This window comes from Maniola hyperantus, chromosome 2 (genome assembly GCF_902806685.2).
Source record: "Maniola hyperantus chromosome 2, iAphHyp1.2, whole genome shotgun sequence".
Classification (NCBI taxonomy): Eukaryota; Metazoa; Arthropoda; class Insecta; order Lepidoptera; family Nymphalidae; genus Maniola; species Maniola hyperantus.
The window spans coordinates 17,133,055-17,151,068 of NC_048537.1; the positions used below are offsets into that span (position 1 = coordinate 17,133,055).

At 35.6% G+C, this 18,014-nt stretch overlaps 1 protein-coding gene and 1 long non-coding RNA gene across 3 annotated transcripts in view; one reads left to right on the plus strand and one right to left on the minus strand.

Annotated features, from left to right (window-relative positions):
* Positions 1–18,014, minus strand: part of Oatp26F (Organic anion transporting polypeptide 26F) — a 56,593-nt gene that overhangs the window by 34,073 nt on the left and 4,506 nt on the right. Inside the window, exons 2-3 of one of the 2 annotated variants that reach the window (XM_034974136.2) lie at positions 16,541–16,657; positions 8,694–8,826 (exon numbers count right to left, since the gene is read on the minus strand). In XM_034974136.2, the coding sequence (XP_034830027.1) occupies positions 8,694–8,826; positions 16,541–16,651 (244 nt within the window). In that variant the 5' untranslated portion in view covers positions 16,652–16,657. The remainder of the gene's footprint in view (positions 1–8,693; positions 8,827–16,540; positions 16,658–18,014) is intronic. The other variant, XM_069507049.1, reaches the window with a different exon arrangement.
* The window catches only part of LOC138404290 (uncharacterized), a 127,348-nt gene continuing 125,641 nt past the window's right edge, over positions 16,308–18,014 (plus strand). The window contains exon 1 of the long non-coding RNA XR_011238297.1: positions 16,308–16,483. This is a non-coding gene — a long non-coding RNA (uncharacterized lncRNA). The remainder of the gene's footprint in view (positions 16,484–18,014) is intronic.

The following is an 18,014-nucleotide window of genomic DNA, read 5'->3' on the forward strand; positions in this document are numbered from 1 at the left end:
CTGATGTTATAATGTTTGTTTCTGAATAAAAAAATGCCATTTGTTTCCTGTAGGCCACGCGGGCGAAGCCGCAGGCAGAAGCTAGTAATTAATAAAGTTTTTTATTAAAGGCAAAAGAACCCAGTATACATATTATTCATAAAATATACCATTATAAAAATTAAAAAAAATAAAAATAACAAAGTAATATGAACTACATATAGGTAGGTAGGTACGTACAAACTTATAAACTAACTGTGAATGTTAAAAAACTCTTCACGGACGTCATTGTGGCTAATTCCGTTGTACACAATATCTAAACTATACTAAAATGGAACGTCTAAATCTATTGCTATCCCTTTCATAATTATGCCTGCAGAAAAAGGATAGCACTAGATTTAGACCTGTTAATTTAGTTTAGTTTAGAGATTGTGTACAAGGGAATCGGCCCCATTGTCAACAAATCTATTTCTATTTCTTATTACTATTATGATGCACAGATAGCCAACATATAAAAATATTACTAGGCATTCCGTCACAAACCATCTTTAGAATACTGTTCTGAGATGCTCGGAGTCTCTCCCAGAAGGAAGCCACTCTTTTCCTCATTACCGCATAAAAATCAGGCACTCTCGATCGTAATCAACCCATTGCCACCGCCAGCACATTACTGAGAACTGGTCAAATGTAATAGAGCTATAGCAGTTATTCTAAGCCGGAAGCGCCGCCATATATATTGGTCGGTAGGTGGGTATTTCCGGTGCATTCAGTTGCTTATCCGTTAATTGAGTTGTCGCCGGCTCGCGCGCCCTTTGATTGCAATTAAACCTTGACTACCAACGGCCATTAACGAGCTACGAATTTGACTGTGAACAGCTTTACATGTCACGTTTTGAGGTACCCACAGTTTACAACACACGAGTAGATATCCCTACAGAGGGGAAGCTTCCTATACTGTTCAAAATTTTATACCTATTCTTATAGGGTTGTCACCTGTTGCAAGTGAAAAATTAAAAGAAAAAAATACTAAATATAAGTCCCGCAAATTGCTAATGACATGACAGACAGACAGACAGACTGACAGGACAGACAGATAGACAGACAGACTGACAGACAGACAGAGACAGACTAACAGACTGACAGACAGACTGATAGACTGACAGACGGATAGACTAACAGATTGACAGACTGACAGAATGACAGACAGACAGACTAACAGACTAACCGACTGACTGACAGACTGACAGTGCCTAGGTACTAACTTACTTTAGTAAAATAAATTAATTTAATATAGTTACTACAAAATATATCACTAAGTCTAATTTTTTGTACAATTTACACGTAACTAATTCGGAAGTAATATATTTGTGGCAGTTACCACAATACAAACTAGATGGCGCTGTTCAATCGATGACGTAGTCCCGAACAAATGTACCGCCGATAGTAATCGCACTAACGGAGTTTTCTGCAATCTGGACTATATATAGAAGTTTCAAGACATAACCGTCGGCCCAGCTGGCGCTACCGAGCACAACCAACCGCTCGGTGGGAGATCTCCCCTTTGGTACGGTCGAGCCTGCACACCGCTCCCGTACATATTAATATTTTCGCTAAGTATCAAATATCAATGCGCACGACCCACAGCCTTGTTGTTCGCCATCCAACTGGGCTCACAGGAGCGTCCGTGACACGTTGTGGTGTGCGTGAGCAGCGCTATGAGTGAGTGTACCTACAGCCAGCCGGTTGTATGAAGCTTCTTCTCTGTAGAATATCTACTCGTGTGGTTTACAACATTAGCGACATTGAGTTAGAGTGACCATGAAGCAACAAACCATTCAATAGGTACATTAATCGTCAACAAACAATTTAAAAAGTTTTCAAAGCGACTGCAGTTTGTACTGCATTTTTTTTTATGTTTTTTTGATTTTTTAAGAATTTCATCTTACCCAGTGATACTAGCATGATCAATCTAATGACGTCTCATTTATGAAAATCGGTTGAGCCGTTGAGTAGTCAGTCTGCGGACGTCCACTGTTGGACATAGGTCGAATATATCCTATCACCATCACACTCATAACTCCAAAACCATGTCCAAAAAAAGTTAATAATCACAAAGTATATAAGCAAAAATCACGACGGAAATTACCCGAATCCCTATATAATATGCTACAGATACGATAGTCAACTAGGCATTGATATATTGCTATTATTTATTATTTATATATTAATAAAATGCTCAAGAAATGAAATAAGTGCTTCAAATGTGGCCCGAAAAATATGAACCAAAAAGCTTATTTCTAATTACTCAAATTTTTGGTCTTATTGCTTTTTTTTTTTTAAATTCAGATACAAGTTAGCCCTTGACTGCAATCTCACCTGATGGTAAGTGATGATGCAGTCTAAGATGATAGCGGGCTAACCTGGAAGGGATATGGCAGTTTTTATTAAACCCGTACCCCTTTGGTTTCTACACGGCATCGTACCGGAACGCTAAATCGCTTGGCGGCACGGCTTTGCCGGTAGGGTGGTAACTAGCCACGGCCGAAGCCTCCCACCAGACCAAAAGGCTTAGGTGTTAAGTTTTATTTTAGAATAAATATTTTTGTTGTCATTTGAAAAATTTGTTAAGGTTTATAATAAACTGAAGTTGTTTATATTATAAGACTTTTTTCTAAATTTTGTAATGAGAAATGTGGATATGTGTGCAAACCGGGCCACATTAGCGATGTCAATTCGTTCGTAAGCCCTCGTCTATACCTACTATTATAAATCAATGTCACTAGGTAACTAGCTTTTACCAACAAAGCTCTTTGTACCTCATCATAATTTTTTAATTAAAAACTGTCATAACTTTTAACCCCGCGGGTAACCCCCTGTTAAGGGGAAGTTTTTTAATTAACTAACTCATCCAAGGTGCGAAATTAATTAACATGTGTAAATTGACGCGTACCTACCCCCAAGTTTTGATTAGCTGTGAAATATTTATTATATTAATATGTGCAATGCAGTTTTATGACTTGTTTATATTATCACGTGTTATCTCTTATCACTATCAGTCACGGACCATGAAGCTGGCTCCATAGTAACGGAATTAAGTTACATTTTTACAAAAACCTCCATTTAAATATATTATATTATTTTGTCTCATGTTTAAAAGATTTTTGAATATTTTAACTCTCCGTATTTTTATGGTCTAATTACAGAGCAATATAAAATGCAAATATACTTGTAATCAAATTTAAACATTTTTGATCAAAAATTATATTTTTATAAGTATTTTTAAGGCGAGTCACCGAGGCTAAGCGGAAAAAACTGGTTTGCTAGATCAAATGTTTTAGGTATTTACTATTAAATAATGGCCTTGCTAAAAATATACAATATACCTAAAGACATTGTCTAAAGAATGTGCTACTTTGATACACAATAGGAAGTACTTCACTCGATCAAATAAAATCTTGAAATAAGCCGAAATAAAAGTCTAAAACGAATTATTTAATACTAAAATTTCTGACTTGGCAAATAATTTTTATATGGAAATATTTGTCTTTAAGTACTACAGAGAACCTGCTAAATTTTGGTTTTCAACAGGACTTCTATAATTTATTAAATTCAAATTTAACGTTTGAAATACAGAATTTGAACGTTGCCAAGCGGTTTACTTCAAAGCCGCGCTGCCCGCCTCGGTGACTCGCTTTAAAGAATAGAATCAGAACATTTGACCGAGTGTTTTTGTCAGCGATGATACGCTTTTTTTCAATATTCTCTAAAGAGAATACTGCCATACTTTTCTACCTACTGTATTTCCACAAAATAAATATTTAAGTAATTTTATTAAATACCTTTTTAAAACAGACTAAAAATTACTAAACAACTAGCAATTTATAATAAGGGTACCTATTGATTAAAGTTAGCTATGAGAATACTTGTAAAATTTAAAACGAAAAAGTGGGGTGCACACAAAAATCGCTTAATGTATCCCCAACCTCCTCTTCGAAACTAATAAGCCCGGTTAATGCAGCCTCTATCTCGCAGGAACAACAGGTGCGATTCTCACTCCATTAAACTTTGGACATTTTTATAGCCTCCCCCATCTACTCTTAGCAAAGAGGGGGAAAAGGCATTACTTACTCGGACAACTTTATACCTACACTGTTTAAAAAATATGGGTTTATGTTAACAATATCTAAATATGTAAAAGGAAAAGGTGACTGACTGACTGACTGATCTATCAATCTTAAACTACTAGTCTACTAGACGGATCAGGCTGAAATATGGTATCCAGACAGCTCTTATGACGTAGGCATCCGCTAAGAATGGATTTTTGAAAATTCAATCCATAGTGTAGTCCATGCGGACGAAGTCGCAAGCATAAGCTAATTTTTCTAATATTTTCCGACTAGCTTGCCCGCAACGCGACTTACGTCCGCGTGGACTATACCCCTAAGGGGGTAACCTTAGGGGTTGAATTTTATAATATTCCTTAAAGTACGAGGATGGTTCTTAAGGAGAGGAAAATTTAAAAAATTGCCTAAAAAAGAATACACTGTTAGGCGGTACGAAGTTCGCCGGGGCAGCTAGTTTATAATAATAGGCTACTTGACTCTTTTTTTAAGTTGGTCTTAAATGGTTAATATTTGTCCTATTATATCAAAAAAATTAACACTATATTTTTTTGCGCCCTAATAACCGTAAAACTTTAATTTAAAAATATATTTTTCTTAGACAGGTGAAAACACTGGTCGGCCATGTTTGGCCGATAGATTATCTGTGCTCTGACGTCATGCATTTGTAAACAACAGCATAACCTCCCAAAGTTTAATAAACATGACTTCTATACTAGTTTACATGAAAAATATAGTAATTATCGTTATTGTATCATCCGAGAAAGTAAAAACGCATCGATAAAGACCACAGGAAAGTTGTGGATTAGAGTGCCCAGTGAAATAAATATACGTAACACGCAAAGACTTGCTTAAAGGGATCCTATATGACTAACGACTTCAACCCAAATTTATTTTTGCAAAGATCACTTTGTTGTAAGTCTTACTTAATTAATAACTTATTCAATTTATAAAGAGAAAACGATATTTTTTTACGTTTACTATGAGTTTTTAGAAATATATAAAAACTAGCTTATGCACGTGACTTCGCCCGCGTGGACTTCATAAATTTCAAACCTCCATTTAACCCACTCAGGGGTGGAATTTCAAAAAATCCTTTCCTAGTGGACACCTTCTCTTTACCTACAAAGAACACACCCACCAAATTTCATGTATCTAGGACCAGCTGTTTAGGCTGTGCGTTGATATATAAGTTAGTCAGGACTCTAAATTTTATATATATGGATACTACGTTAGTCCCCGCGTGACATAGGGATGACATTTCTTTGTTTACATATTTAATGACGTCACGTCATGGTTGACAGCGTTTTCTGCGTTTCAAATAAAAATAAAAACTGTATTTTTTTAAATTGGATTTATATATCCATCCTGCGTTTTTAATAATTGTTATTGATATATTTCGTTGTCTTAAGCAAAATACTATAATAAATAATCATTTATTGGACGAAATTAGATATGAGTCAAGTAGCCTATTATAGGTAGTGGTATTTATTAAAACATATGCCCCCATAAATATATCTCTCCGAAAAACCAAACTCCTCTAAAACCAGTACACTGCTGTAATATCTGGCAACAAATAGCAGCGGTGGAACACAATGGCACGAGTCGCATACACCTGTTGGCGGCCATAACTCTGAGCCAACTTAAGCCAGATTTATGGCGCCAACTTTACCGCACTGCTCTACAGAGCCTGGATGTGGCATAAAATAAACAATTATTGTTATTTGAATCCTAGTTTGAGAGCCAAGAACTTAGCTAGGCACTGTTTTTTATCATTTTGTATAACTAGCTATCTTTATGAATCACCCCATTGTTTATTTTTAATGGTAGCGCCAGACGCTTGCGGCAAATAACACATACAGTCATCATCACGATGACGCTAACAACCATCCACACGCTTGCTGTTAGCTTTTTTTTTTTTTTTTTTTTAATTCAGATACAAGTTAGCCCTTGATTGCAATCTCACCTGGTGGTAAGTGATGATGCAGTCTAAGATGATAGCGGGCTAACCTGGAAGGGGTATGGCAGTTTTTTTTTTTTTATTAAACCCATACCCCTTTGGTTTCTACACGGCATCATACCGGAACGCTAAATCGCTTGGTGGCACGGCTTTGCCGGTAGGGTGGTAACTAGCCACGGCCGAAGCCTCCCACCAGACCAGACCAGAAATTTAGAAATTATAAAATTCCAAACCCCTGCCAGGAATCGAACCCGGGACCTCCCACTATTAAGACCACAGCGCTCATCACTGCGCCAGGGAGCTGTTTGTAACATGCATGTAGATCTACTATAATATTTTATGATATTTGTACAATATGTGTATTTATTAGATATAAAACCACTGTACTTAAAAAAAAACATGAATAAATACTTTACTTTACTAAACTTGTAAAACAGGTAGACAGATAGCATTCTATTGGTGATTTCAAACATCTACGCTAGATATGCATTCTTACACAACCCTAATGCGAAGGCAGCTTTAGAATGAGAAAATATTTGGGCACGGAGTTTTGTTATCAGTTAAACAATAAAGGCTAGACATCGTGCATAGATAAGATAAGATTTGAACATAAAATAATATACTGATGTGGATAATTTTGTACCTAAGTAAATTGTAAGATGAGAGTAATAAAGTATTTACTTACAGAAAACTGCACATATACAGTAAAACTATTGATCTAAATAAGCAATTACGTACAAAGTAAGTAACCTTACTTTTTAACTACCGACGGAAAAAAGAAAGATTTTTTTAAATAGCGATAGCGAGCAAACGAGCAGGCCGGTCACCTTATGTTAAGTGACCATGAACATTTGGAGCACGTCAAATAACTTTATGGAATCGATAAACGGCGCACATTGACCAGTTAAGTTTAAACGGAGCTTATCTTTTTTTTTTTTTAATTACCAACATAAATGTTTAACAAACCCAATTTAGACACAGCAAAAACCACGAAGGTTTAAAAAGTGTGTCATTCCGTCTACTTCTTAATACATAATAGTAGTGCAAAAATGGGGATCATTACAATTTGTTAATAAATTTGGATTTTAGCTTATATTTTTAAATTAAATCTAGTTAGTTCATTTCTATTTTATTTCTTGCAATGCGTTGTTCAGAAACGCACTGTCTCGTGATATCGGACCAAAAGCTCTATTAAACAGATAAACCGTCGTTAAAAGTACCTCAGAAACCGGACATTAGTCATAGATTTAGCCTTGATGAGAAGTTGATAAAGGAGGTAGGAAGGTGATCCACATGAGCTTAGACTGGGGATATATTTTTATTTAGTGTTACAAAAACAAAATAAAGAAGGTGTTCCAGTAGCTCTACATCCCGAGTTCATATTCACAATGGTTGCACACAACTAATGGGTTTCGAATGGCGGTTGTAAACTGAGGTTAATATAAAAAGATTGACTTTATCCATTCCCAGCTTTTTGCTTTTTCATACCACTAATGGAGGACGTGTTAAACTGAAAAGTTCAAAAATTTAACTGTACTTGTAACCAAAAAGGACATTGTATGCGAGTTCGAATGTGCGAACCAATGTCAAACTAAACAGTTATGGTCATCATCATCATCATCATCATTCTGTCGCTATCCTCCCAGTATTGGGGACAAAACGCAGAGAAACTTCCAGCTTTTGTAAAATAAGGAAGGTCTGGCACGCGCTGGCTCTTAGTCCATAACCTATCTAGTTAAAAAAGAGCGTCGGGCGACTCAAAGTAGAAACCAATTTTTGTCAAGACGGTGGAATTTAATTTAGTTCTGTCAAATTAGTTAACATTTGAAATGCGTTTGACATGCTCTTTGTAATGAACTAGTAATATAACAAAGAAAAGCCGAAGTTGACTTATGAGACAGTTAACTATTTACGTAAACAACAGACATCGTCCTCTATTTGACAGAACTTAAATGAAAATGCCTTTTCCATCTAAATGCTATTTAGTCCAGTCATTTAAGCTTAAATTAAGTAAGAATCAAAAATATTTTTTTCATCAAACCCGTGTGATTCGTGTGGGGATATGGATAGGTATTCAAAAATGATATTGAAGTTTCTAATATCATTTTTTTCTAGACTGAATAGTTTGCGCGAGAGACACTTCCAAAGTGCTAAAATGACGGCGCGCTCTCCGCCCTCTATCTCGAAAACGGTTCACCGTATAAAAAAAATTTTTGAACAAAATTTGTAGAGAACTTTGTATTCTACAATATTGAAAATAAATACAAATATCAAAAACCCATAAGAAATGAGATATTTACAAAAAAAGCGCAAAAAACCGATTTTTGTGACCTTTGACCTTGAAATTTAATAGCTGCGTACCCTACCATATGTAAGTTTTGAGACAACTTTTAGGGTGTCAATATACAAGTATTTACAGACTTTCCAGCTGGGTATCTCGAATTCCGAGGTGAACTACCTATAATGGCCGGACTATTGTAGAGTAATATTAAACCGCCTTTAAAAGAAGAGGAGGTTCTCAATTTTTCATTTTTTTCTTTTTAATTCGACTGTTTCGACTTCTACTAATATTTTTTGGAGTCGGCTCCAAAAAAATATTATAGCACTACATTAACTCTTTATTGTAGACTCACCCTGTATAGCGCCAGCCCAGCACAGCCAGAACAGCGCCCACTTGGCGGTGCGGAATCTCTGCAGCCACGCCGGCCGCAGGATGCCCCAGCCGCAGCGACGCTCGCGCTCCTCGCCCCATTCCCTGCCGTCCACCTGACCAGAAAATGAACATTATTTATATGAAATTAAATAAAAATTTCATGTTAAATTAACGTTTTTATGCCAACCTATGGTGTTATAGGCCTACGCCGTAGCGGCGACTAATACGTAAATTGAAAATTATCCGAGGTTAAATTTTATAATTTTATTTTATTTTATTTATTGTTGACTGACATAAAAATTGTTACTTTCAAATATACACATAATTGACCTCTATTATTATTGACATGATTTAGAGTTGTAGTAATTTGTTAATATTAATTTTAATAATAATAATCATTGTATCTGACTCGTAATTTGCGTAATTAACTAATATTAATTTATACTTTATGATTTAATGACAACTTTATGAAGGGAAAAAAGAATAAAATTATACTTAAAATATGAATTATTATTATTATTATTGGATTGCTAATTTGATTGCTAATGGACTAAGGGAAACGAAATGTAAGATTGTTTAAATTTTTTATTTTATTATTTGTAACGTATTAGAATAAAGGCTTTTTTATTTTTATTTATTATTTATTTATGGTGTTATAGTCAAATTCAACCCGGTCAAATTAGACTTTCAAGGTTACAATAATTCGCATAGAGCTGAAAATTTGTGATCATATTTGGGACATCGATCCGACATTTAGGAAAAAAAATTCAAGATCAAAGTTTGCTAATATAGGTTTTTTGCGTTTTTCAGCCAAACGGTAAGTTTTACCATAAAAATAAGTTGGACTGAATTGTAGATCATGCAATTATCTATAAAAATTGTCTGAATACTTTTTCTCTTAAGATTCATCGTTTCTGAGATATTACGATTCAAATAGTTGAAAAAGTCGTAAGTCGTATCTTCATAATCTGCAAAAGTACGCCACGTAAACGTGTAAATCGCTGGAGCTAAAATGAAAGTAGTTATTCACATTTAATTTATAATGGTGCTACGAACATTCGTATAAATTTTTCAGCTCTATGCGAATTATTGTAACCTCACCCCTATTTTTTAAGCTAAATTGACTAAGCTACTTGTGTAGTCAAAACCTTGACCACCATAGTACAAACTATTTGGAAACCTGAAACCTGGACGCACAGGGGAAGGAATACCTATACAAAGCTATTTGAGAATTCTTTGACCTTAAGGACTATTCCCACTTAGTTCTTGCCAAGCGAGTAAAGTGTATCTTTTATTCGTCAAACTGGCCGGGTCGTCCGATTTAAAGTGGATTAACCAACAAAGCACCGGAACTAATAATTTTGTCAAATTCCGTTTAGATCATGATTTAATGCGGCACATAATAGCCAGCACGGTATGACTGGTCTCAGATAACCAACTCGGAAGATTATTTTTAAGGAAAACTTGATTCAGTTTTCATTATTTCTTTGACTAAAAATAATTTTATACCCCTTATAATTAATTTATATAAATTACAGCAAAGAATAGGACAACAAGAAAGAATACTAATACAAAAGGCCTTCTCTTTGGCGCTAAAATTGTTGGTTGTTAAAATAAAATTATATTATTTATGTTTTTATTTTATTTTTTAAGTTAAGAAAACTGTCTATTTTATTTTATGTGATTTTGGTACAAATAAAGAAATTGGTTACTTTCCAGTATTATTTTTATTTTTATTTGAATTCTGTTTGTTGATGATGCAGTACAAGGAAAAATTTTAGATAAAAAGTTTTAGTAAAATTATGTATCATGACCGTAAATGTCATAGATCTAAAATAATATTAGTAAGTACTTAAATACTTATTACTTTTTAAGAATATAAATAAATTATTATTAACCAATATTTTAGAGCCAATATTATGCATCTGAAGACCAGTCACATATCAGGCGGTTGAAGTAAGTTTACCGTTAAAGTTTCAGGTCAATTAAAGCAAAGCAGGTAACCATGGAATTATACCACTGTTTATTTGCTGGTCAAAGCTTTGTTGCTATGAAAGGTCTCCAGGTTTTACCTCAAACTACATCAATATTAACATCAGGTGTTATTACAATCAGACGCAAGACTATTAAACAATAAAAACATGACAATAAGTAAATGCCAGGATGTAGTAGGCGTGCCAGATTGCTGAATACACTTGCATTGAATCATGCCGCAATTTTTAACTGCCACTCCAGCTTATTTATGACTGTAGTTTAATCAAATAACTCTTAAGTAACATAGTGCGTTTAATATTGCTAAAGAGCTCTCTACGGTTGGGTAGACAAATATAATTGGAGTGAATTAAAAGCCTGAATGGTTCATTGGTGGACTGATAACCGATTGGTTGTTACATTCTAAATTTTCTTAGATGACGCGCGGAGAAACAGAAAATTAAATTTTATGATTAAAAACAAATGCACCACACAAAATACTTTCATTGCCAAGTTTTAGATTAAGAAGTAATGTAAAAGTATTTAAAGCACAGATTTAAAGCCTAGGTATTAATTTAATAAATCAAATGTTTCTTGCTGGTTATTCTCGGTAGGAAGAGCATACCGAACCACTGGTAGATTCAAATTCAAAGACTTATAAAAGTGTAGGTACCTATTTGAATATTAATCTTTCTATGTCGATATAAAATGTATTTTAGAATCAGTACCCATATTATAAATGCGAAAGTGTGTTTGTTTGTTGGTTTTTGGTTTATTAATTTATTGGGTTTGTTGGTTTGTACTTCAATCACGTCACGATGGAGAGCAACGGATCAACGTGATTTTTTGCACGGATATAGTTGAAGACATGGAGAGTGGCGTAGGCTACTTTTTATCCTGGAAAATTAAAGAGTTCCCACGGGATTTTTAAAAACCTAATTTCACGCTAAGTTGCGGGCATCAGCTAAGTTTAAATATTTTCGAAAATCGTGTACCTATTATATGGATGCAACATCAATATGCAACATTAGTCATCAATACACTTAAAAGTAGCACGCACATAAAATAAATAATATTTAAAGCTTTTAAAGAAGATGTGTTATTATGTGGAGCTGCATCTATTATTTAAGACAAACAAGAATGAGCATACAACTTTGCATGTATCCGCATAAATCAAAGAAGCTATTGTTCTTTGTGGTAAGCCGTTAGCTCGGAGTTATTGTAGTCGCTTATTTACTTACTTCATTTGTGAGGTCACGGAAGTAGATAGGTGGCAAACAATAAATTGTAACCTTTCGTTAATCCATACTAATATTATAAATGCAAAGGTGTGTCTATCCGAATGTCTGTCTGTCTGTCTGCTAGCTTTTCACGGCCCAACAGTTTAACCGATTCTGATGAAATTTGGTACAGATTTAGCTTACATCCCAGGGAAGGACATATGCTACTTTTTATCCCGGAAAATCAAAGAGTTCCTACGGGATTCTTAAAGACCCACCCTTTTAAATTTATATTTAGTTTGGTACAGAGGTAGCTTGCATCCCGGAAATTGACATAGGCAACTTTTTATCCCGCAATCAAAGAGTTCCTATGGGAATAATTTTTAACGTAAAAAACCCTAAATCCACGCGGATGAAGTCGCGGGCATCATCTAGTATTTAAATAAATAGTCAAAAATATGAAATGATGCATGCGTTATGAATGCGTTTTTCATTTCTCTTATCTTCTATCAAAGCTTATTAGAGCTCTTCTAAAATTTTTGAAATTTTACGGAGAGTCTTATGCTGTCTAAAAGGATTCTGATTATTTTATGATTTTAATGACATCATCATCATCTCAACGCTTTCACCGGCCCACTACTGAGTACCGGTCTGTTCTCAGAATTAGAAGGGCTTAGGCCATAGTCCACCACGCTGGCCAAATGCGGATTGCCAGACTACCTTTTATATGAGAATTTTGCATGGTGGGTTAAATAAACTAAAGAACCTGGCACCTAATACCCTACCGTTGGGTTAAGACTATATTATGTATAGAGTGGTCAGATCCTAGGGTAATGTTAGAATAAAGCACAGGATGCCTTTTGAAGCTTATTCATAGCCAGCGTCATTGAACCAAGAACGAGGAACTCTAATATATCACCCTTATAATATTAACATTAAGGCATATTTTACAATATCATAGCGGTATAATCTGTAGGTTGCTGAGGTTATTGTAAGCCTATTGTAGAGTACATTCCATTGAGTTAGTTCAAACATACGTGACATGGTTGAAGAGATTAGATTATAAGTTGCACACGATTCATTGTCTACTGAGGGTATTAATGAATAAAAGGTATATCAGGATTTATATTTAGAATTTAATTAATATCTTCAATCAGTATACCCTTATTATAAATGCGAAAGTATGTTGGTTTGTTGGTTTGTCCTTCAATCACGTCGCAACGGCGCAATGGATTGAATGGGTATAGATAAAGACCTGGAGAGCGACATAGGCTACTTTTTGTCCCGAAAAATCAAAGAGTTTCCACGGGATTTACAAAAACCTAATTCCACGCGAACGAAGTCGCAAGCATCAGCAAGTTCATAATAATTACGATTGGATAATGTATAGCTATGGATATTGGATACCATATATTTTATAGCTTGAGTTGAACGCTGTGTCTTTGACCTGTGACGAGTAGGTAAGCTTTGATGCCTACGTCATGTAGCTAGGTACCTACATACATCTAAGTACTGAAAATCCCTGAACTTTGATTAGGTGCCTACGTAATAGAGGAAAGTACAAATCAAAACTACCTACTTTTATTTGATCGTTTGATAATTTAACTTCAAGAATATAGAATCTAAAACAGTATTTTTTGCAAATATTAATTTTGAAATAATGTTAATCGTAACAGTATCATCAAAATGTAGAGCCTCAATTATTATCAGTTGCTTTTTCTAAAAATATATGACCCTAGCGTATTCCCGCGACTTCGTCCGCGTGTACTACACAAATTTCAACCCCCTATTTCACCCCCATAGGAGTAAAATAGGGGGTTGAAATTTAAACGTTGCATAATGGGCACCCTACCTAGGGCTCAAAATTTTGATAAGTATTTTAATTCTTAGTTTTAGTTATTTTAATTTAATGATATTTTAAGTATAGTTTTACATAATAAATTTCCCATAGGGGTTGAAGTTGAAAAAATCCTTTCTTAGCGGATGCCTACGTCATAATAGCTATCTGCATGCCGAATTTCAGCCCGATCCGTCCAATAGTTTGAGCTGTGCGTTGATAGGTCAGTCAGTCAGTCACTCACCTTTTCCTTTTATATATTCAGATTTGTTTGTAAGTACCTACTCAAATAATAATAAGCCAGAATTGTTTTTTTTTTAAATTGTTTTATTCACTTCTGTTACGGATCTTAAAGTACGTATAAATCCAACGACATCAAAAACAAAAACATCTTTATTTATTTTTATCTTAATTAAATATTTTACTCTTAAAACAGCGACAGTCCATAGTGAAAATCCGCGCGCAAAACATTTTTCGCGACAAAAAATGTGTGATATTGCTCGGTATTGCACTAAAATATCCCATACTATATAAGAAACATAATTAAATTCGTAACCTACCATTTTAGCTCTTCAGTTGACTTTTCCGACCCACAAAAGTGCCAAATTCAAAACATACTCAAAAATTCACAAAAAAAACATTCAACGTATTTTCGGTCGTGAAAAGTTTCCCTTACAATCGGGAGCGCAGTAACGATGTCTCCCGGAACACCCCACGCGGGAAACTGAGGGTCCAGATAACCAGCAACTGTATATAAACAACCGGAGAGTAGAATATGTAACGTTTTTAGATGCTGCTCTGGATTAAAAATGATATTATGTCAAAAAATAAAATTCTATCCCTTTCTGTTCTACATGACCGCGACTATCCAAAAAAGGAGGGTTATGTTTTCAGGGTTCATGTATGTAATGTGAGTTTTTATTATTCAGAAAATTTTGTTCAAGTAACCAGTTTTAAAACAATGCCCTAATCTTAATAATATAGAACTTTTAAGATTTAAATTCAATACCTATAATACAATAATGTTGCTAATTCTGTTGTATACAATTTCTAAACTAAAATGATAGATCTAAATATATCACTATCCCTTACATAATGTTCCCTGTGGAAAAGGATAGCACTAAAATTAATTAGACTGTCAATTTAGTTTAGTTAAGAAATTAAATTAAAGTAACATTTCGTTACAGTAGCAGGGCACCACTGGATTCAGGCAGCGCAAGACTGTGGCGTATGGAAGAGACTTTTGTCCAGCAGTGGACGTCTATCAGTCAATGGTGACGATGATGATTGATTATTATTCGGTACTTTCGTATTTTTCCCCGCCCGCCCTCGTTTAGTAAGCAATGTTTAATCTGTTTCTCTTGCATATGCTAACCGCCCAACTGCGCACGTGCCACGAACTTGACGTGACTTTAATTTGATTCCTGAACGAAATTAAAAGCGCGCCATATTTATGGGTTTTGGAGGGAAACGGGGAAATGGCTGCTTAAAGCCAAATTAGCTTTTTGGAAGGAGTTAGCCGGTAATTCTGCTCACAAATTGTTCGTTTTGTTTTGCTCTAATTAATTAATTTGCTATATTATTTTCTATCTACGATTCGATCCCGGGCACGCAAGTCTAACTCTTCGTTGTTTAATTAAGCAATTAAATATCACTTGCTTTAATGGTGAAGGAAAAGATCATGAGGAAACCAGCATGCCTGAGAGTTCTCCATAATATTCTTAAAGATGTGTGAAGTCTACCAATCCGCTCTTGGCCAGCGTGGTTACAGTTTCTGGCGCAGTCGAAGCGCTGCGAAAGAGCGCTGTGGAGGTCCCAGGTTCGACTCCTGGCAGGGAAAATTTGCAATTTTATAATTTCAAAATTGTCTCTGATCTGGTCTGGTGAGAAGCTTCGGCCGTGACTTGTTACCACCCTACTTGCAAAGCCGTGCTGCCAAGCAATTTAATCGATCAGGGGTACGGATGAAACTTCCATACCTACCCCTTCCAAGGGTATGTATGTATATGAAAAATAAATTATTTCTGTCATTTTTTTTTTTAAAGAACATTAGCCATATTAAATGACTAATATTCCCCTTTCCTCTCCAATTAAGCGTCAGGCTTGTGCTAGGAGTAGGTACGACAATAGTGCAACGGGCGGGGTTTGAACCGCGACACCTTTCGGTTTTCAGTCCACTCCTATACCGGTTGAGCTATTGAGGCTCAAATTAAATAGAGGGTCTTCCAAAATAAGTAAAATCCACGTGCTTTGTTAGTTTTGAGTGTAATTACCATTTAAAATTATCGATTAAACTAAAAAACGTCATTATGATTGTGAAGTCACATTCCAGTATTTCATAGAATCTTGCATACTAAGCGCGTGTTTTGACGTTTGATAAAAAGTCACTGATTTGACTAGTGGGCAAATACCGTATTTAGACTTCATCATCACTTAGCACCAGCAGGTGCTATTCTTGTTGCAAACAATGCATTATAGCCAATAGTGAGCGAGCGTCAACCAATCAGCGGTGATTGCGATCGCGACATTGTAGCTGTCATTCTACCGCAATCGCGCAGCAGTGGCCCTACCGCGGTTGTTTGACAGCTACAATGTCACGATCGCAATCATCTCTGATTGGTTAATGCTCGCTCACTATTGGCCACAATGCATTGTTGCAAGAAGAATCGCAAAAATTCAGCCAATCAGAACAATTGAGATTGTAATAATGATTGATGCAGGTTTTAGACAATCGCCCTACAGGTGAGATCGCAGTCAAGGGCTAACTTGTATCGGAATAAAAAAAAGGATATGGATTACCGATCTAAGCGTGCCATCTTCTCTTCGCGCGCGCAGGTCGATGGTTTGGAAGCCATCGTCTAAGCCCTCGAAGGCTTTGTTGATGACACCACCCGCATCCTCGGGTAACATTGTACACTGAAAAAAAAACATCATTTAGCTGTACTTTCAAGTAGGTAATAATAATTTTAAAGACTTCGAGATATAAGGTTCTCTTCTTTTAGCCGTAAATAGAGAAATAACAAAAAAGAAATTAAAAAACCGACTTCCAAAACTACTATCAAAGCGTCCAGCTTACCCGACTTCAACATACACACCTACACGTGTAGAAACTAGAAACAAAAGTTATTTTTACTTTTGGAAGTTGGTTTTTTAAATATTTCTTTTCCTTTTATTAGACTTACCTAATTAGTTCATACGTTATCAACATAATTTTACAAACTGGTCATACACTTTCCCATTCAAGTATTTTACTTCCATCCATTTCCTTTCATACACGTAATACACAATAGATCACATACAAAGCTCATGGGAACCGCCATGCACACTGCACACTGCACAGTGCAATGCGCACACGCCTTTCTATTTAATTAGAATCTGTGACGTCACCCACAATCACATGTTCCGCATGACTAGATACGTGGCACGATTGAATATGTATATACCTATTTATACCTATGTCTCAGGAAAATGATAAAAACCAGATGTTAAATTAATAACAACTCAATTTGATCATTTGAATTTGTCGAAATTCCACGGATACGTACGAAGAAATTCGCGTCCTCAATTCTAATCCGCGAATCTGTTTTCCCCTCCAATTATAATATGGGTACCTTCAAGACAAGAGTGAATAGGCATCTTCTAGACTTTGATATTGAATTCCAAGTCTGAACTCTTCAATCCTGATGCTGCAAGGTATTGAACTCCTAAACCGTGTGGATTTGGAAAGTTTTGCTTGGGAATTGATATTTTGGGTACCAAGCACTACGCAGTAACTATAGATAGACTAGTGGTTAGGACGTCCGCCTTCTAATCGGAGGTCGGGGGTTCGATCCCGGGCACGCACCTTTAACTTTTCGGAGTTATGTGCGTTTTAATAAATATCACTTGCTTTAACGGTGAAGGAAAACATCGTGAGGAAACCTACATGTCTGAGAGTTCTCCATAATGTTCTCAAACGTGTGTGAAGTCTACCAATCCGCACATGGCCAGCGCGGTAGACTATGGCCAAAACCTTTCTCATTCTGAGAGGAGACCCGTGCTCTGTAATGAGCCGGCGATGGGTTGATCATAATGATGATGATATGTATGAAGTCGGGCGAGCATAATAAAATAAACTAGAAATCATAGCATGAAGCTCGTCCGACTTCAACATACATCTAGATTCTAGATGTGTAGAAACAAAAGTTATTTTATATTTTATAAAGGTTTTTGAAGTCTGTTTTTTAATGTGACGCATGAATACTAGAGGGGACAAAATCCACGCAGACGAAGT